The sequence below is a fragment of the Sorex araneus genome, chromosome 3 (assembly GCF_027595985.1).
Source record: "Sorex araneus isolate mSorAra2 chromosome 3, mSorAra2.pri, whole genome shotgun sequence".
NCBI lineage: Eukaryota > Metazoa > Chordata > Mammalia > Eulipotyphla > Soricidae > Sorex > Sorex araneus.
Genome location: NC_073304.1, coordinates 154,591,318 through 154,608,029, shown reverse-complemented (window position 1 = coordinate 154,608,029; position 16,712 = coordinate 154,591,318). Strand labels below are relative to the sequence as shown.

General features: G+C 49.4%; 1 protein-coding gene across 1 annotated transcript in view; it reads left to right on the top strand.

Moving 5' to 3' along the window:
* Nucleotides 1–3,710: 3,710 nt before the first annotated feature.
* The window catches only part of JAM3 (junctional adhesion molecule 3), a 65,934-nt gene continuing 52,932 nt past the window's right edge, over nt 3,711–16,712 (top strand). Inside the window, exon 1 of the mRNA XM_055132164.1 lies at nt 3,711–3,918. Coding sequence (XP_054988139.1) covers nt 3,711–3,918 — 208 coding nt within the window. The remainder of the gene's footprint in view (nt 3,919–16,712) is intronic.

Sequence of the window (16,712 nt, the reverse complement as noted above, 5' to 3'; positions counted from 1 at the left end):
GTGAACATGGGCTTCAGAGTGGAAAAAGCAAAGAGACAAGCATGAATGATATTGTGTTCAAGGGAGAAAGCAGGCTTGAAAAAGCAACATCCAAATCTGGGCGTTGATTTTTTTTCTCCCCATAATCTCAGATTCTTCTGTAGCTTCTCCATTTCTCCTCTGGATGGGGTCTTGTATATCTGCATCTGGGTGGTGCCTCAGTTTCTCCTCTCCAAAGAGCTCAGGATTTGTACTTCAAAGGGAGGCGGTTTGGGTCAGAGTGATAGTATAGTGGGTAGGGCACTTGCCTTACAAGTTGCCAACCTGGGTTTGATCCCCAGCACTCAATATAGTCCCCTGAACATAACCCGGAGAGGTCCCAAAACAAAACAAAAGGGATGTGATCTTCAAACCTTTGGGCTACCTGTGGGCAACTTCCGGGACAGAAAATCTTTTCTCAAGTTATTATTATTATTATTATTACTATTTCGCAAAAGTACATTACTGGAGCCCCCCTACCTATCAACCTGCAACATAGACACAAATAAACAAATAAACAACACAAAGGGCCAGCTAGAGGCTCAGGACCTTGCACATGTCAACTCCTGATTTAATGCTTGGCTCAAAGCACTGCCAGGGATGGTCCCAACATTCTGGGTGACTTATTTTAAAAATAAGAATTGAGGACTGGAGCAATAGCACAGCGGGTAAGGCGTTTGCCTTGCATGTGGCTGACCCGGGTTCGATTCCCAGCATCCCATACGGTCCCCCGAGCATTGCCAGGGGTAATTCCTGAGTGCATGAGCCAGGAGTAACCCCTGTGCATCACAGTGTGCCCTACCCACTGTGCTATTGCTCCAAAAATCCAAAAAAAAGAAAAAGGTAGGGTGACTATAAAATGTCTTTAAACTAAATATTAAAATATGAGTTGTTGGAAAACCCGGCACATTTTATTAGTAACTCTACTCAGAATTCTATTTTCATTCTGTTGTTTCCTGGAGCATTAGGGAAAGACTAAAAATATTTTTTGGGGGGCCATACCAGCTGTGCCCCTGCTTGGGGATTGCTCCTGCTTGGCTTGGGGTACCAAATAGGATGCCATAAATTGAACCAGATTTCGGTGCATGCAAGGCAAGTACCTTAATCATTGCACTATCTCTCTGGCCCATAGATGTACTTAGAAATGGTGCTGGGGATAGAAGCAGGCTGCACATTTGCAAGCCATGTGCTCTACTATTGAGATACAGAGGGTATGTTTTATACATCAGAGAAAATGCCAGATATCTCAAAACTCTTCCACTGTCTAAATAATACTTTAAAACCAACCACCTACACTTTTTTTTGCGGTTGAGGGGGTGGGGGACTTGAACAACACCCAGTAGCTCTGTGCTCAGATATGACCCTGGTGCTGCTTTGGAGACTATAACGGAGTGTTAGGGATGAAACTGGGGTTGGCTGCATGCAAGGGCTTGTGACCCACACTCTTAAGGTCAATTTCCAATATTTTTTTCTTTTCTTAATCTTTTTTTCCTTTCCTTCCTTCCTTTCTTTTTTTCCTGGATTGAACCTGGGTCAGTCAAGTGCAAGGCAAACACCCTACCCTCTGTACTCTCTCTACAGTCTCCCTTCTGTAAATATAAATATATATATATTATTTTGCTTTTTGGGTCACACCTGACGATGCACAGGGTTACTTCTGCCTCTGCACTCAGGAATCACCCCTGGCAGTGCTCAGGGGACCATATGGGATGCTGGGAATTGAACCCGGGTCAACCGCGTGCAAGGCAAATGCCCTACCCACTGTGCTATTGCTCCAGCCCCCCTTCTGTAAATCTTTTTTTTTTCTTTTTGGGTCACACCAGCGATGCTCAGGGGTTAGTCCTGGCTTTGCACTCAGGAATTACTCCTGGTGGTGCTTGGGGGACAATACGGGACACCAGGGATCCAACCCGGGTCGGCGTGCAATGCAAATGCCCTACCCGCTGTGCTATCGCTCCGGCCTTAAAGCAGATAAGATTTAAAGATTCTGTAAATCTTATCTGCTCCTCATTCTGCTCCATTTTCCTCCTACACGACCATTTCCAACATCCAGAAACCGTCACTGTTACTGTCATCCCGTTGTTCGTCGATTTACTTGAGCGGGCACCAGTAACATCTCTATTATACTCAGCCCTGAGATTTTAGCAGTCTCTCCTTACTCATCTTTCCCAATGATTGGAGGCTCTTTCAGGGTCAGGAGAATGAGACCTATTGTTACTGTTTTTGGCATATTGAATATGCCATGGGTAGCTTGCCAGGCTCTGCCGTGCTAGCGGGATACTCTTGGTAGCTTGCCGGGCTCTCCGAGAGGTATGTATATATCTGTTACTTTATTTGGGATATGAATACGCCACTGGGAGCTTGCCAGGCTCTCCCGGGTGAGCAATAGCTCTCGGCAGATTGTCAGTTTCTCCAAGAGGGAGAACTAGGCTATCAGGTATCAATTAATATTAGATATATTAGAGGGGCTGGAGCAATAGCACAGCGGGTAGGGCGTTTGCCTTGCACGCGCCCGACCCGGGTTCTAATCCCAGCATCCCATATGGTCCCCTGAGCACCGCCAGAGGTAATTCCTTAGTGAAGAGCCAGGAGTAATCCCTGTGCATCGCCAGGTGTGACCCAAAAACCAAAAAAAAAATATTAGATATGTTAGATATACTAGATAACACGACCATTTCCAACATTCAGAAAGTAGAGCAAAAAAAAATAAATCAGCCTGTTTCTCAGCAGAAAAACTCTTGGTACACCATCCTGCTTTTGATCTATCACAGACACCAATTATGTTTATCTTAGAAGGATATCACTTTTTTTTTTTACTTTTTGGGTCACACCCAGCGATGCTCAGGGGTTACTCCTGGCTTTGCACTCAGGAATTACTCCTGGCAGTGCTTGGGGGACCATATGGGATGCCGGGGATCGAACCCGGGTCGGCCGCATGCAAGGCAAACGCCCTACCCGCTGTGCTATTACTCCGGCCCAGAAGGATATCACTTTTATGTAGTGTATGATGTATGCTTTCCTTGTGATTCAAATTTCAGCGCTTTCCACTTCTATGATATTTGGAATTGGGGGCCTCAGAAGAGGTACGGCAATAATGCTTCCAAGATAAGTGGGTGGTATCGTTATGTAAAATAAGAAACTCTCTTTTTCCCATTTTTTTTTTCTAAAATAAGTGGTGCTCAAGAATTACTCCTGGCTGTCCGCCAGGGATTACTCCTGGCAGGCTCAGGGGATCGTATAGGGCGCAGGGGATGAACTCTGGTCGTCCTCATCTAAGGCAGGCACCCTGCCCGCTTGACTATCACTCCTTTCCCTACTTTAAATTGAACGTCCCTTTTCTGATATGTAATGGATAGCTTTTCTGGCTATGAAAATTTAGCCTTTCCACTTTTTATTTTTTTGCTTTTTGGATCACACCTGGTGATGCAGGGGTCGCTCCTGGCTCTGCACTCAGGAATTACCCCTGGCGGAGCTCAGGAGACCATATGGGATGCTGGGAACTGAACCCGGGTTGGCCGCGTGCAAGGCAAACGCCCTACCCGCTGTGCTATCACTCCAGCCCCAAGCCTCTCTACTTTTGAGCACTCTCCTTAACCCTGCTGTCACTAAGTTCATTGAGAGACCCCACAGACTGTCCGGACTGGAGCATCCCTGCATCCATGGCAACCAGACGTCGCGCTTGCTCTGTCGCCATGGGGACGGCTCCGTCGGGCCGCGTGGTCGCTATGGTACCCGGGGGCGGGCGGCAGGGTCCTGGCGGCGGGGCGCATGCGCGCGGGGAAGCCTGGCGCGCCGCGCGCCCGCGGCCCCTCAGTCCCCGCGACATGGCGCTGAGGCGGCGGCTGCGGCTCGGGCTCCGCGCCCCGTTACCCGCCTTCTTCCTGCTGCTGCTGCTCCGGGGTGAGCGGCGCGTCCCGCCGGGCGGCGCGGGGCCGGGGGCGCGGGGCGGGGGCGCGGGGGCCGCGGGGCGGGCGCGGCGGCCGGCCTGTCCCGCGCGCCCGGGCCGCGAACAAAGGGCCGGGCGAACCCCACTTGGCTTCCTCGGAACCGGAGGGCTGGGGCCCCCCGAGCCCTCCTTTTCCTTTGTGCCCCAGTCCCCGGCCCGGGGACCCCGCAGAGCCGAGCCCCCGAAACGGACCCCGGACCGCTGGGGACGGGGCAGGCGAGAAACTCGGGAGTTTGGTCCCGGGCACTTGGGGACCCGCGTGGGCGCTTCGGAACCGCCGCTCGGCCCGACGCCCGTAGGGGCTCTCGGTTCGGCCGCAGCGGGCCGGTGGTTCTGGAGGAGCCGCGCGCGCCCCGCGCCTGCTGCGCCGCGCCGGCCCGGCCGGTGCGCTGGGTGCGAGGTCGGGCTCCCCCGGTGGGCGCCGCGTCCAGAACGGACCATCAGAACGGGACGGGACTGCTGGGCGCGGGGGTGCGGGGTCCCCGAGCAAACCCGCCGGTGCCCGCGCGCCCCGGAGCTCGGGGGCTGCGGGCCCGGGGGCCTGGGGTGGAGGCTCCTTCTCGGCGCCGCGCTTGGCCCGCTCGTGATCGCCACCGGCACGTGGCCGGGAGATCCAAGGCCCAGAGGCTGGCCAGGGGACAAGGGTGTCAGGAATGTCCCGCTCCGGACCCCGCCGCTCTCATGGACACTGTCCTATTCACGGGCTGGAACAACTCCCCATTGTTGGAAAGGTCCGTTCGCATCAAAGTCTGCAGCTTCTATTGCAGAAACGTTTGGGCATTTAGTTCAGGAACAGTTTCAACTTAGGATGCTTTAAAGAGGGGGAGATGCTAAGAATTGTGTTCCTTGTAACCTCTGATTTCTCGGACTGGGGGAAATAGTTTCTTAAACTTTGTTGATTATAATGGCTGGAATTTCTACCTGTAGATTTTAGGGAGGATAATTCAAATATGCAAATTAGGAGCAATGACAAAGAAGCAAGTTGGGATACTTAGCAAGGGGGTTCTTTCTTATTCTGTTACTTGTTTATACTCAAAACATACTGTAGTAGTTTAAGACTATTCTTTCATCACAGGTCGTAACAGCTGAGTCTTTTATGATTACTTTTTTTTAGTTGCTCTTTTAAGTATTCTTGTTTTAAAAGTCTTTGGTGCCTGACATTATACAGACATTCTTTGTATACTGTTTCCAAGCTCTATTATAAGAATCTAACATGGGTTCGTGTAACACTGATAACGCTAAGGACCGTTATTATTATTTTGTCCATGTTGTGGATAAAGAAACAGAACTTAAAGAGTCAGTGATTCGTTTTGGATATGTAATGGATAGCGCCCATAGTGTCTGTCTTAGTTTGGAAATGCCCAGCCATTTGTGTTATTTCAATTTTTGGTTACTTGTAGTATTCTCTTTAATGGTGGAGTTTTTATCATGGCTTACTTCACACCAAATTATCAGGTGTTCAGAACTGTGTAGTTTGTGTATAATATTCTTTTGTTGAATTGGTGATAGGTGCAGCTCAACTTTACAAATGTTGTGCAAATCTTTTTTGCAAGATTGTGTAATAATTACCATTGGTTTCTAAAAACCCTTGGTTGCCAAGGGAGGTATTTCATTGAGAATTGAAACACCAACTCTTTGTATTTTGGGGATACGACATTTGGTGTAAGGAAGCCAAACACAGTCTGAAAATCAAAATTTCCAAGGAAATTTTGGGAAAAAGAAAGTAAATTTCCACTTGCATTTCTTGGTTTACTGAAATTCTTGTGAGAAATGCTCCCTTTGTTGTTTTCCATTTTCTGAATTATCTATTTTCATCATTAGGTGCTCACATGTGTGTTTGTGACCATGTGTGTGTGTTCCCAGAAAAGTGAGACCATCTGCCCTGAGGCATGCAGGGGTCCCATCAGCTGTCTATTCCCAGAGCGGCTGTAGGCAGACATTTGTTCAGAGATGCTTGGAGCTTGGGAAGCTGAATGGAATACCAGGAACAATGTCATCGTGCAGTGCTCGATCTAGTCTCCGATCTCAATCCAATCCTTTAGTTCCAGGGAACTCCCTCTTAGCAGCGTGGTAAGGTAGGCTTAAATAAGTTCTTTTGAAATAAACCAGATTTTCCCTTTCCCTTTCCTTTCAACAGGTCGAGAAGGAACTTTACTGCTCTCTCTGACGAGCTAGCCAGCAGGTTGGAGGAGGGTGGGCTCATGTCTTTGATGTAAGCCTTTGGTGCTCATCATCACAAGAAGGGTATTAATAGGGAAAGGAAGGTGGAAGTGCACTGTTAGGAAAGGTGAAACAGTTTCCTTGGGTGCACTTCTGCGATAACCGCCCAGTGTAACTGAAGAAGCTGTGGATTTAGTACATCCAGCTAGCAGCTGCTCAAGATGTGATTAGCAAATTCCTTCTCTATAAATTCTTTGCATTTTTTCAAAGCACAAGTGGGTAAAAGAAAGGAAATTATGTAGTGAATGAAGTTAGGATGTATGGAATCTGCTGGATGGCACCCTGGTCATGAGTTGGATTTTTTTTTGGTGAAAGGTGGTGGGGCAGGGAATTGAACAACACAGGGTCTCAAGTATACAGGGGCAAGTGCTTCCCTGAGCCACACACCCCAGCCTCTGGATTCTCCCCTGCCTCCTCTCTCCCTCTACCTCTCCCCCTCCCTCCCTTTTGTTTTTTTGTTTTTTGTTTTTGGGCCACACTAGACAGTGCTGAGGGCTTACTCCTGGCTCTGAGCTCAGGGATTACTTGTTGGTAGCTTGAGGGACCATATGCAGTGCCAGGGCTTGAACCCTGGGTTGACTGTGTGCAAGGCAAATGTCTTACCTGTTGTACTATATCGCTGCAGCCCTGGATTCTCCCTCGTGAAATATGTTTCCAGTCAGGTGGTAGGTGGTGATGCTGATGGAGTTGGATGTGGGTCTTCTTGGTGTTTTGTTTTGGTGTTTTTGAGCCGTACCCACTGTGCTCAGGGGTCACTCCTGGCCGGCTTGGGGAGTACATTTGTGGTGCCCAGAACCAAGCCCGGGTGAGCCGTGTGCAAGAGAAGCGTCCTTTCTGCTGTCCCATCTCTCCAGCCTCTGGATGTGGTTCTTAAATCCCACGCACCCTCTGAACCCAACAGGCCATGCTGTGGGATGCGTTGGCGTAGCCTGAGGCCTGCAGCCGTGGTCAGCACATTCATTCGCGCCTGGCCTGGCAGGCACAGAGCCCACACAGAGATCGGTCTGGGGACCTGGTGCTGAACTTGCTGCCAGCTCGCGCTTGTCCCGACGCAGAGAGCGTCCAGAGTCCAGAACCAGCCTGAGGAACGCTGGAGCACTCCATGTTTTCTATTTTTTTGCTTTTTGGGTTACACCTGTCGATGCACAGGGGTTACTTTTGGCTCATGCACTCCTGATTGTTGTGCTCGGGGGACCATATGGGATGCTGAGAATTGAACCCAGGTTGGCTGCATGCAAGGCAGATGCCCTAACCACTGTGCTATCACTCCAGCCTCATTCTGTGTTGTCTTTGTTTCCTGAGTGTTCGTACAACCAGAGTTTCAGAGTCGACTGTAGAATGAATGAGGTTCCCGTACTCGGTGCCTCCCTGGAAATTGCCCTTTAAGCTGTTAAACAGGAAGTCTCTCCTAGTTGCCCCGGAGCTGCTGCCGCCCCTGGACTGTTCCAGGGCTCCCCACTTTGGGAAACACTGGTGGAAAGGCATCACACCTGTAGAAGCATGTCCTGTGCATGCTCTCTTTCATACAAACCATCCCGGTGCTTCCTCATGTGATCCGTTCTCCGCCGTTCATTTCTCGTGTCAGCCCCTGGCCTTGCCCTGCTGCTGGCTCTGTAGTGTCAGCTCGCCCCAGCCCCTTGGTAAGCAGTCCTCCTCTGTGCATTCAGCCCCAGCGCTGACGCTTGCTGCGTTTCCCTGAGGTGCCAGGCACTGCTCTTCCCACACGGGGCACCGACTGGGGCCCGGGGTCCCTGCCTGCGGAGAACCACAGTGACCGTGTGCTGGGCTATGCTGGGTGTTAGTTCTCAGGCATAAGTGCGTTTGACCAGAAGCTATCAGCAATATTAAAGACTTGCCAGGAACAGAGGCCGAATTTGCCTTTCCAGGGATGATGAGTAGTAAATATTGTCTTACTGGAGAGTCACTTAGCATTTCCTTAAGCACTGCCAATATGTTTAGGCATTTTCATGAATCTTAGTTCCAGTGGCTCATGGGGCTGTTGGTAATTCAGTTTTTATGACAGCAGTTCCTATAGAAGAAAGATGGACTTAGTTCCTTCTGAAAGTCTTGTGTCTGCCCTGTACTCTGGGCAGTTTTTTGAGGGTAAGGAGAAAACTGGGGGCTGGAAAGAGGATACTGTGGAAAAGGCGCTTGCCTTGCACACAGCTGACCCAGGTTTCATCTCTGGTATCCCATGGGGTCCCGCAAGCCCTGCCAGCAGTGATCCCTGAGTGCAGAGGCAGGAATAAACCCTGAGCACTGTTGAGATAGCCCCAACTGCTCCCCCAGCTTCCCCCCAAAAAAAATCAGAAATGCGTGTGCTACAACTTTGGTGACACCGCTGTGGGTCTGACTGGTTAATAGACTGTGGTGACAGTCACACAGGATTTTACACATTCTGGAGAAGATGTGTGAGTGGAATGAGCCAGTGTTTGTACGCGGTGCATTTGACGGCAGCCTTGCTCTCATATTCTTTTGTCCTTTTTTTCTTTAGTGAGAATGAAAGTGTTTTCATAATTAAAAAATCGTTTTGTTTGGGTCCTCTTATAGAATAATAGATTTTCAGATGAGTTTAAATTTTGAAGATTTTTTTTTTTCTTTTTGGGTCACAAGTGATGCACAGGGGTTACTCCTGGCTCATGTACTCAGGAATTACTCCTGGCGGTGCTCGGGGGACCATATGGGATGCTGGGAATCGAACCTGGGTCGGCCGCGTGGAAGGCAAACACCCTACCCACTATGCTATCGCTCCAGCCCCTAAATTTTGAAGTTTTAAACTTTTCCGAGCTCCTTCATGAGTGACAGCCCCGCTGGGTGGGGGATGGTGGTGGGGAGGGGGCAGGCCTGGCTGGGCTCAATACTTGGCCTCCGTGTTCTCTGAGCCGTTTTGGAGAGCTGGGCTGGGCGCGGGAATCAGCTGCAGCATCCTCAGCAAATGAGTAACTGGAAAACTGAGAGCTGTTGTGACTACCTGCTTCTGCCTTCTTTTAGACAAAAGCCCCACACCTGCTTGGTGCCAGCTGAGCAGTGCCTGGAGGCTGTTTCCTTTGTCTTGGGTGAGAATGGCCGGTCAGATAGACTTCCTTGGACAACAGACTGGGAAAGATGTTTCCTGAGCTGTGAGCTGATGCATCCTTACTTACCATCTTTTCCTGCCCACCACCAACTTCCTGTTGGATGTCTTTCTCCGAGGAAAATAATGTCTTTGAATAGAGTGCAGCTGTCAGAGGTTACGGAGAATGCAGCAAACCTAAAACAGCTGCCCTGTTGGGGTGGGGCAGGGAGGGGCATTTTCCCTCTCAGGTTTCTCTGTCAGGGTGTTGGGGCTTGATTAGCCAGTCCTTATTTTTTTTTTGGTGATCTCCATTTCCACATCAGAAAAACTTTCCATGGACAAAAATGAGGAAACCTGAGTTAGGCGCTTTCCCGGAGGAGGAATGGCAGGGCTGGAGTTTGCTCAAATGGTAAACATGTCTTCTGGAGGTAGAGCAATGGCTGCAGGCAGGCATGGGCCAGGAGCTGACCCAGGAGGGACTGTTTCTCGTTTCCCTGGGACACATTTGGGGAGTGCAGGGAGATGCCCTGAGCGGCGAGGGGTTGGGACTGCTGCTGGGCGGTGTTTGGGTGCTGGGGGTTACTTTATTGATGCTACAAACCAAGCGCGCCTGTGCACGGGAGGCCGGATGCCAGGCCTTGTGTGGCAGCATTCTCGTGGCGGCTACCTTCCTTGTTCGCACGTTTCCTTACACACATTGAGGAGAGTGTCAGATGCAGGCGGGAAGGTCGCCCAGCCCGTGGTCACAGCCAGAACGTGGCCAAGTCAGACGATCCCTCAGAGAAATTGCTGGCAAGTCTCCAGGCTAAGCACTTCGAACTTCTAAGTCAGTCTTGGAAGTTCTGTAGAACCAAAATCATTTTAGCACTGGACTGTGAGAATATGTTCAAGAGAATATCAAGAGTATCAGAGAGGGCAGGTCAGTTAGGAAGCTAAGGACAGCTCACTTCTTTTACGGTGGTGTACTGGTGTTGAGTTTATTTTCACTTCTATCTGAAATGCTATTTTGATCTTTTTGAAAGAGTTTTACTGGATACATAACTTGAAGCTGACAGTCACTGTCCTGGAGCTTTGCTGTCTCACTCGGTGTCCTCTGGTGTCTGTTAGGACTGTGTGACCAGCCCTGCCATCCATCTTTTGCAGCCTCTGCACAGAGCTTTTCTTTGTCCTTGGCATTCTGAGATGTTAGTTATTGCAGTGTGTTTTGTGTGTGTGTGTGTGTGTGTGTGTGTCTTTGGTTTTTCTGATTGCTTTGTCATTGTGTCATACTTTGTACTCCTTTGAGTCTTTATTTTTCCCCAGACTCCCCAGGCATTATTTGTTCCAATGCTGCCAACTTTTGGGGGCTGGAGAGATAGTACAGCGGGTAAGGCCTTGCACATAGCACATCCATATTTGGTCCCAGGCATCCCATATGGTCCCCAAGCCCAAAGAGTGATTCCTGAGTGCAGAGACAGGAATAACCCCTAGGCACTCCTGGAAGTGGCCCCCAAACAAACAGAAAAACCTAAAAAACAACAACAAAAGGGGAGCTGGAGCAATAGCACAGCGGGTAGGGTGGGTAGGGTGTTTGCCTTGCACAGCCAGGGGTAGTTCCTGAGTGCAGAGCCAGGAAGGAATAACCCCTGTGCATCGCCAGGTGTGAAAAAAAAAATGTTACCAGCTTTTTATTTTATTAATTCTCTCCTGGGACTCCTGATTACCATAGATTTAGCCTGTCTGTCTTCCAACACTTTTTTTTTCTTTTTGGGTCACACCCGGCGATGCTCAGGGGTACTCCTGGCTTTACACTCAGGAATTACTCCTGGCGGTGCTTGGGGACCATGTGGGATGCTGGGAATTGAACTTGGGTCAACTGTGTGCAAGGCACACAGTTGTACTATCCCCGCTGTACTAAACCCGCTGTACTATCTCTCCAGCCCTTCTTCCAAGACTCTTAACCTTTCTCTCATGTTTCATATTCTTACCTACTTGTCTTATTCTGGGATATTCATTTAGCTTTGCTTTACAGACATCTCTTCCATTTGCATCAGCTTTGTTACTTAGCTACGTCATAGAGTCTTTTATTTTTTTCTTTTTGGGTCACACCCAGCAATGCACAGGGGTTACCTCCTGGCTTTGCACTCAGGAATTACTCCTGGCGGTGCTCAGGGTACCATATGGGATGCTGGGAATCAAACCTGGGTCGGCCCTTTGCAAGACAAATGCCCTACCTGCTGTGCTATTGCTCCAGCCCCATAGTTTCTTTTATTGTAACCAATTATATTGTTCATTTCTAAAATGTAACTTAGTTCTTTTTATAATCTGATCTCTTTGGCTTGCTTATGCTTTTTTACCTCTAAAAATACTGCAAGCATTTGTGCTTACCTATTATAAATGTGTTGTGTGATATTCCAATCATTTGAAGTTCTGGGGATCTAGTGAGAACTTGACTTCTTCCTTTCGTATCTGGATGCCTCTCCCCGCTTTTTTTTTTTGTTTACACCTGGTGATGCACAGGGGTTACTCCTGGCTCTGCACTCAGGAATCACTCTTGGTGGTGCTCAGAGGACCATATGGGATGCAAAATTATTAGCAAAATATTAGCAAACAGAATCCAACAACTCATCAAAAAGATCATACACCATGACCAAGTGGGATTCACCCAGGGGATGCAAGGATGGTTTAACATTCGCAAGTTGGCCACGTGCAAGGCAAATGCCCTACCCACTGTGCTGTCGCTCCAGCCCCTCTGGATGCCCTTAATATCTTTATCTTCCTTAACTGCTATGGCAAGTACTTCCAGTACTATATTGAATATAAGTGGCAAGAGTGGGCATCCTTGTCTTTTCCCTGATCTTAGAGGGAAGGCTTTTAGTTTTTCTCCATTGAGAATAATGCTTGCCATGGGCTTGTGGTTGATGGTTTTGACTTTGAGGAAAGTTTCTTCAACTCCCATTTTGTTGAGAGTTTTCATCATGAATGGGGACTGAAGCTTGTCAAATGCTTTTTCTGCATCTATTGATATGATCATGTGGTTTTTAATTTTTTTCTTTTATTGATATGATGAATTATGTTGATTGACTTGCGAATGTTAAACCATCCTTGCATCCCCTGGGTGAATCCCACTTGGTCATGGTGTATGATCTTTTTGATGAGTTGTTGGATTCTGTTTGCTAATATTTTGCTAATAATTTTGCATTCGTGTTTATCAGGGATATTGACATGTGATTTTCTTTTTTTGTGGTGTTTCTGTCTGCTTTTTTTTTCCTCTTTTTTTTTTTCTCTCTCTTTTTTTTCTGTCTGCTTTTGGTATCAAGGTGATAAAGTTCTGGGAATCTAAAGGCCACTGTTTGTCTCTTAGGATTCCCACGCGTGGTGGCTTTTCTTCACCTTTAAGCTCAAAGTGGGTTGGTCTTATCGGCAGATCTGTGTGGCCGAGGTCCCTGTTGGGGCTCAACCTCAACCTGGCCTCTGCCACCCCATGACCCGAGAGCTGTCTCCTTACTGAAGGGTGACATGAGCACTGGCCTTGAGGGCCATACTCCAGCTGTCCCAGCCAGTGCACTGACCTACCCTTCTGTTGGCCCTGGTGTAGCTGCTCTCTGCTGGAGTCTACCGTTCTACCTCCCCTCTGGACACAACTTCAGCTGGGCTTTACCGAATCCTCCCTTTATGAATTAAATCTACCTTCTAAATCCACCAGGCACACACTCTCATTGTTCAAATGTTAGCCTGATGCTTCTCCCTTATGGCGAGCACCCATCGGGCTCCCGCTGTGTTCCTTGCTGAGCTTCAGTGCTGTCAGGACAGACACAGTCCTGCATTGGGTGGCTCTATGTCTGCACAGTGTTACTATCTGGATGGACTGGAGCGATAGCATAGTGGGTAGGGAGTTTGCCATGAACACGGCTGACCCAGTTTCGATTCCTCTGTCCCTCTCGGAGAGCCCAGCAAGCTAACAGGGTATCCTGCCTGCATGGCAGAGCCTGGCAAGCTACCTGTGGCATATTAGATATGCCAAAAACAGTAACAGCAAGTCTCACAGTGGAGACATTACTGGTTCCGAACGAGCAAATTGTTGAATAACAGGACGACAGTGCTACAGTGCAGTGCTACTATTTGGAGATGGTCTCTGAGCAGTCACTGCTTGTGCATTACTAGGCAGTAATTGCAACTTCAGAATCACAGCCGTTTCACAAGTGAGACAGCAGCTACCCTGCTACTAGTGAGAGAGATGTAAGGGGCTTTCCTGTGGAAATCCCAAACTGGGATCCAGGTGCCTCCAGGATGCACAGGATGGCTGGCTGAGAGGTCAGCAGAGCTGTAAGTACAGAGGTCAATGTCTGTGAGAAAGAGAGGTCATGGCCTGTAGGAGAAGTCAGGCTGTGAGGAGGAGAGGTCATGGTCTGTAGGGAGGAGAGGTCATGGTCTGTGAGGAGGAGAGGTCATGGTCTGTGAGGAGAAGAGGTCATAGTCTGTGAGGAGGAGAGGTCATGGTCTGTGAGGAGGAGAGGTCATGGTCTGTGAGGAGGAGAGGTCATGGTCTGTGAGGAGAGGTCATGGTCTGTGAGGAGGAGAGGTCATGGTCTGTGAGGAGGAGAGGTCATGATCTGTGAGGAGGAGAGGTCATGGTCTGTGAGGAGGAGAGGTCATGGTCTGTGAGGAGGAGAGGTCATGGTCTGTGAGGAGAAGAGGTCATAGTCTGTGAGGAGGAGAGGTCATGGTCTGTGAGGAGGAGAGGTCATGGTCTGTGAGGAGAGGTCATGGTCTGTGAGGAGGAGAGATCATGGTCTGTGAGGAGGAGAGGTCATGGTCTGTGAGGAGAGGTCAGGGTCTGTGAGGAGGAGAGATCATGGTCTGTGAGGAGGAGAGGTCATGGTCTGTGAGGAGGAGAGGTCATGATCTGTGAGGAGGAGAGGTCATGGTCTGTGAGGAGGAGAGGTCATGGTCTGTGAGGAGGAGAGGTCATGGTCTGTGAGGAGAAGAGGTCATAGTCTGTGAGGAGGAGAGGTCATGGTCTGTGAGGAGGAGAGGTCATGGTCTGTGAGGAGGAGAGGTCATGGTCTGTGAGGAGAGGTCAGGGTCTGTGAGGAGGAGAGATCATGGTCTGTGAGGAGGAGAGGTCATGGTCTGTGAGGAGGAGAGGTCATGATCTGTGAGGAGGAGAGGTCATGGTCTGTGAGGAGGAGAGGTCATGGTCTGTGAGGAGGAGAGGTCATGGTCTGTGAGGAGGAGAGGTCATAGTCTGTGAGGAGGAGAGGTCATGGTCTGTGAGGAGGAGAGGTCATGGTCTGTGAGGAGGAGAGGTCATGGTCTGTGAGGAGAGGTCAGGGTCTGTGAGGAGGAGAGATCATGGTCTGTGAGGAGGAGAGGTCATGGTCTGTGAGGAGGAGAGGTCATGATCTGTGAGGAGGAGAGGTCATGGTCTGTGAGGAGGAGAGGTCATGGTCTATGAGGAGAGGTCATGGTCTGTGAGGAGGAGAGATCATGGTCTGTGAGGAGGGGAGGTCATGGTCTGTGAGGAGAGGTCAGGGTCTGTGAGGAGGAGAGATCATGGTCTGTGAGGAGGAGAAGTCATGGTCTGTGAGGAGGAGAGGTCAGGTTGTGAGGAGGAGAGGTCATGGTTTGTAGGGAGGAGAAGTCATGGTCTGTGAGGAGGAGAGGTCATAGTCTGTGAGGAGGAGAGGTCATGGTCAGTGAAGAGGAGAGGTCAGGGCCTGCCCCTGTGTTTGGGCTGTCTCCAATTGTCTGCCTCCTTTGAAGCTCTTCTCCTGAAGGATTCGTGGGCAGATTCTTTTCCAGTTTTGCATGCAGCTCATTTGGGGGCCTTTGGGAATAATAGTGCTTTCAGTCAGAACATTCGGAAGAAATTACATACCACTTCTCACACTACCACCCAAATAGCCACATTTCTTTCTTGCTAGACACGCCTTAGGTATCTGAGCTTCAAGCCCAGAGAAGTAAGTTTAAGGGAATATAAGAAAATTTTAGTTATTTACAGTGTTTCCCCACACCGGTGGTGCTCAGTGCTTACTCCTGGTTCTGCTCAGAAAACTGACAGTGCTCAGGACCATATGGGATGCTGAGGATCAAACCCAGGTTGTCCGCGTGCAATGGTACCTTACCCACTGTACTGTCTCTGGCTGTGGTAGGGCATTTGGCTTGCATATGCCAACCCACTTTGATCCCCAGCACCACATACGCTCCCACATTCGGTTCCTGGGCCTGCTGGGATTCCTGATGCACAGCCAGGACTAAGCCCTGAACACTGCCAGTTATGGCCCCCAAACCTAAAATAAAATAAAATAAAGAGATTATGTTCTTTAGGAAGTGGGTGATTAGTGCAAGGCCTGGAGCTTGATTCCTGACAAGCTGCACCCCTGCCCTGACACCCTCACCCCCTCCCTGGCACTTGCACTCCTGCCCTGGCATCCTCACCCCTGCCCTGTCACCTGCATGCCCACCCCAGCACAGCCTGGTGTGCTAGAAAGCCCCCACCTCCAACTCCTGGGGTGCCCTATTTTTCTTTTTCCCCTTTTAATTAATTATTAACTAATTAATTACTTAATTTTTAATTGAACCACCGTGAGATACAGTTACAGAGCTTTCATGTTTGAGATTCAGCCATGCAATGATTGAACACCCATCCCTCTACCAGTGCAAACTCTCCACCACCAGTGTCTTCATTATCCCCTGCCACCCCACCCCAGTCCTCACCCTGCCTCTAGGGCAGACAATTTCTCAGATTCTCTCTACTTTTGGGCATTAATTTTGCTCAGATTTTCCCACCACCATTCAAGCCTGCTTTCTAGGGGCAGACGCTACATCATTTATTTTCCATTGCCCGTTTTGTATCTCTCTCTCTCTCTCTCTCTCTCTCTCTCTCTCTCTCTCTCTCTCTTTCTCTCTCTCTCTCTCTCTCTCTCTCCCCCCTCTCCCCCTCTCTCTCCCCGTCTCCCTCCCTTCCTTCTCCCCACCCCCCTTTCTGGACTGTACCTGGCCTTACTCCTGGCTCTGTGCTTAGGGATCACTCCTGGTGGGTCTAGGAGACCATGTGGGGTGCTGGGGATCATACAGCTGTGTGCAAGGCAATGCCTTTCTGTTTGCATAACTCCCACCCTGTGGGCTGGTGTTTTGATTCAACCTGCTTCTTACTAGTAGCTAAATCAGACTTCTCCGTGTCCTGGTTGCAGATGTGGTGGTAGTGCAGACTGGGCCTCGAACCTTAGTTGAAGCTCCTAGAGCCTTGGGGCACTGAGAACAAATGTTTAAGTGTTTTTAACTTGCTCGGAACGGTTCATTTGTAATTTTGCTTTGGTATGTGCTTCTCATAGGAAATGATGAGAGCTGTGAACCCTTTCCTTCAAAAAAGCATTCTCATGTAAATATGTCTGTGCACTTGTGCGAGGGTCTGGCCTCAGATCATTCTTGTTTCTGCAGTTGAGGAGCTTGCTTCAAGGTGTAGGATGCTCAGGGGACATGTTCAGAATG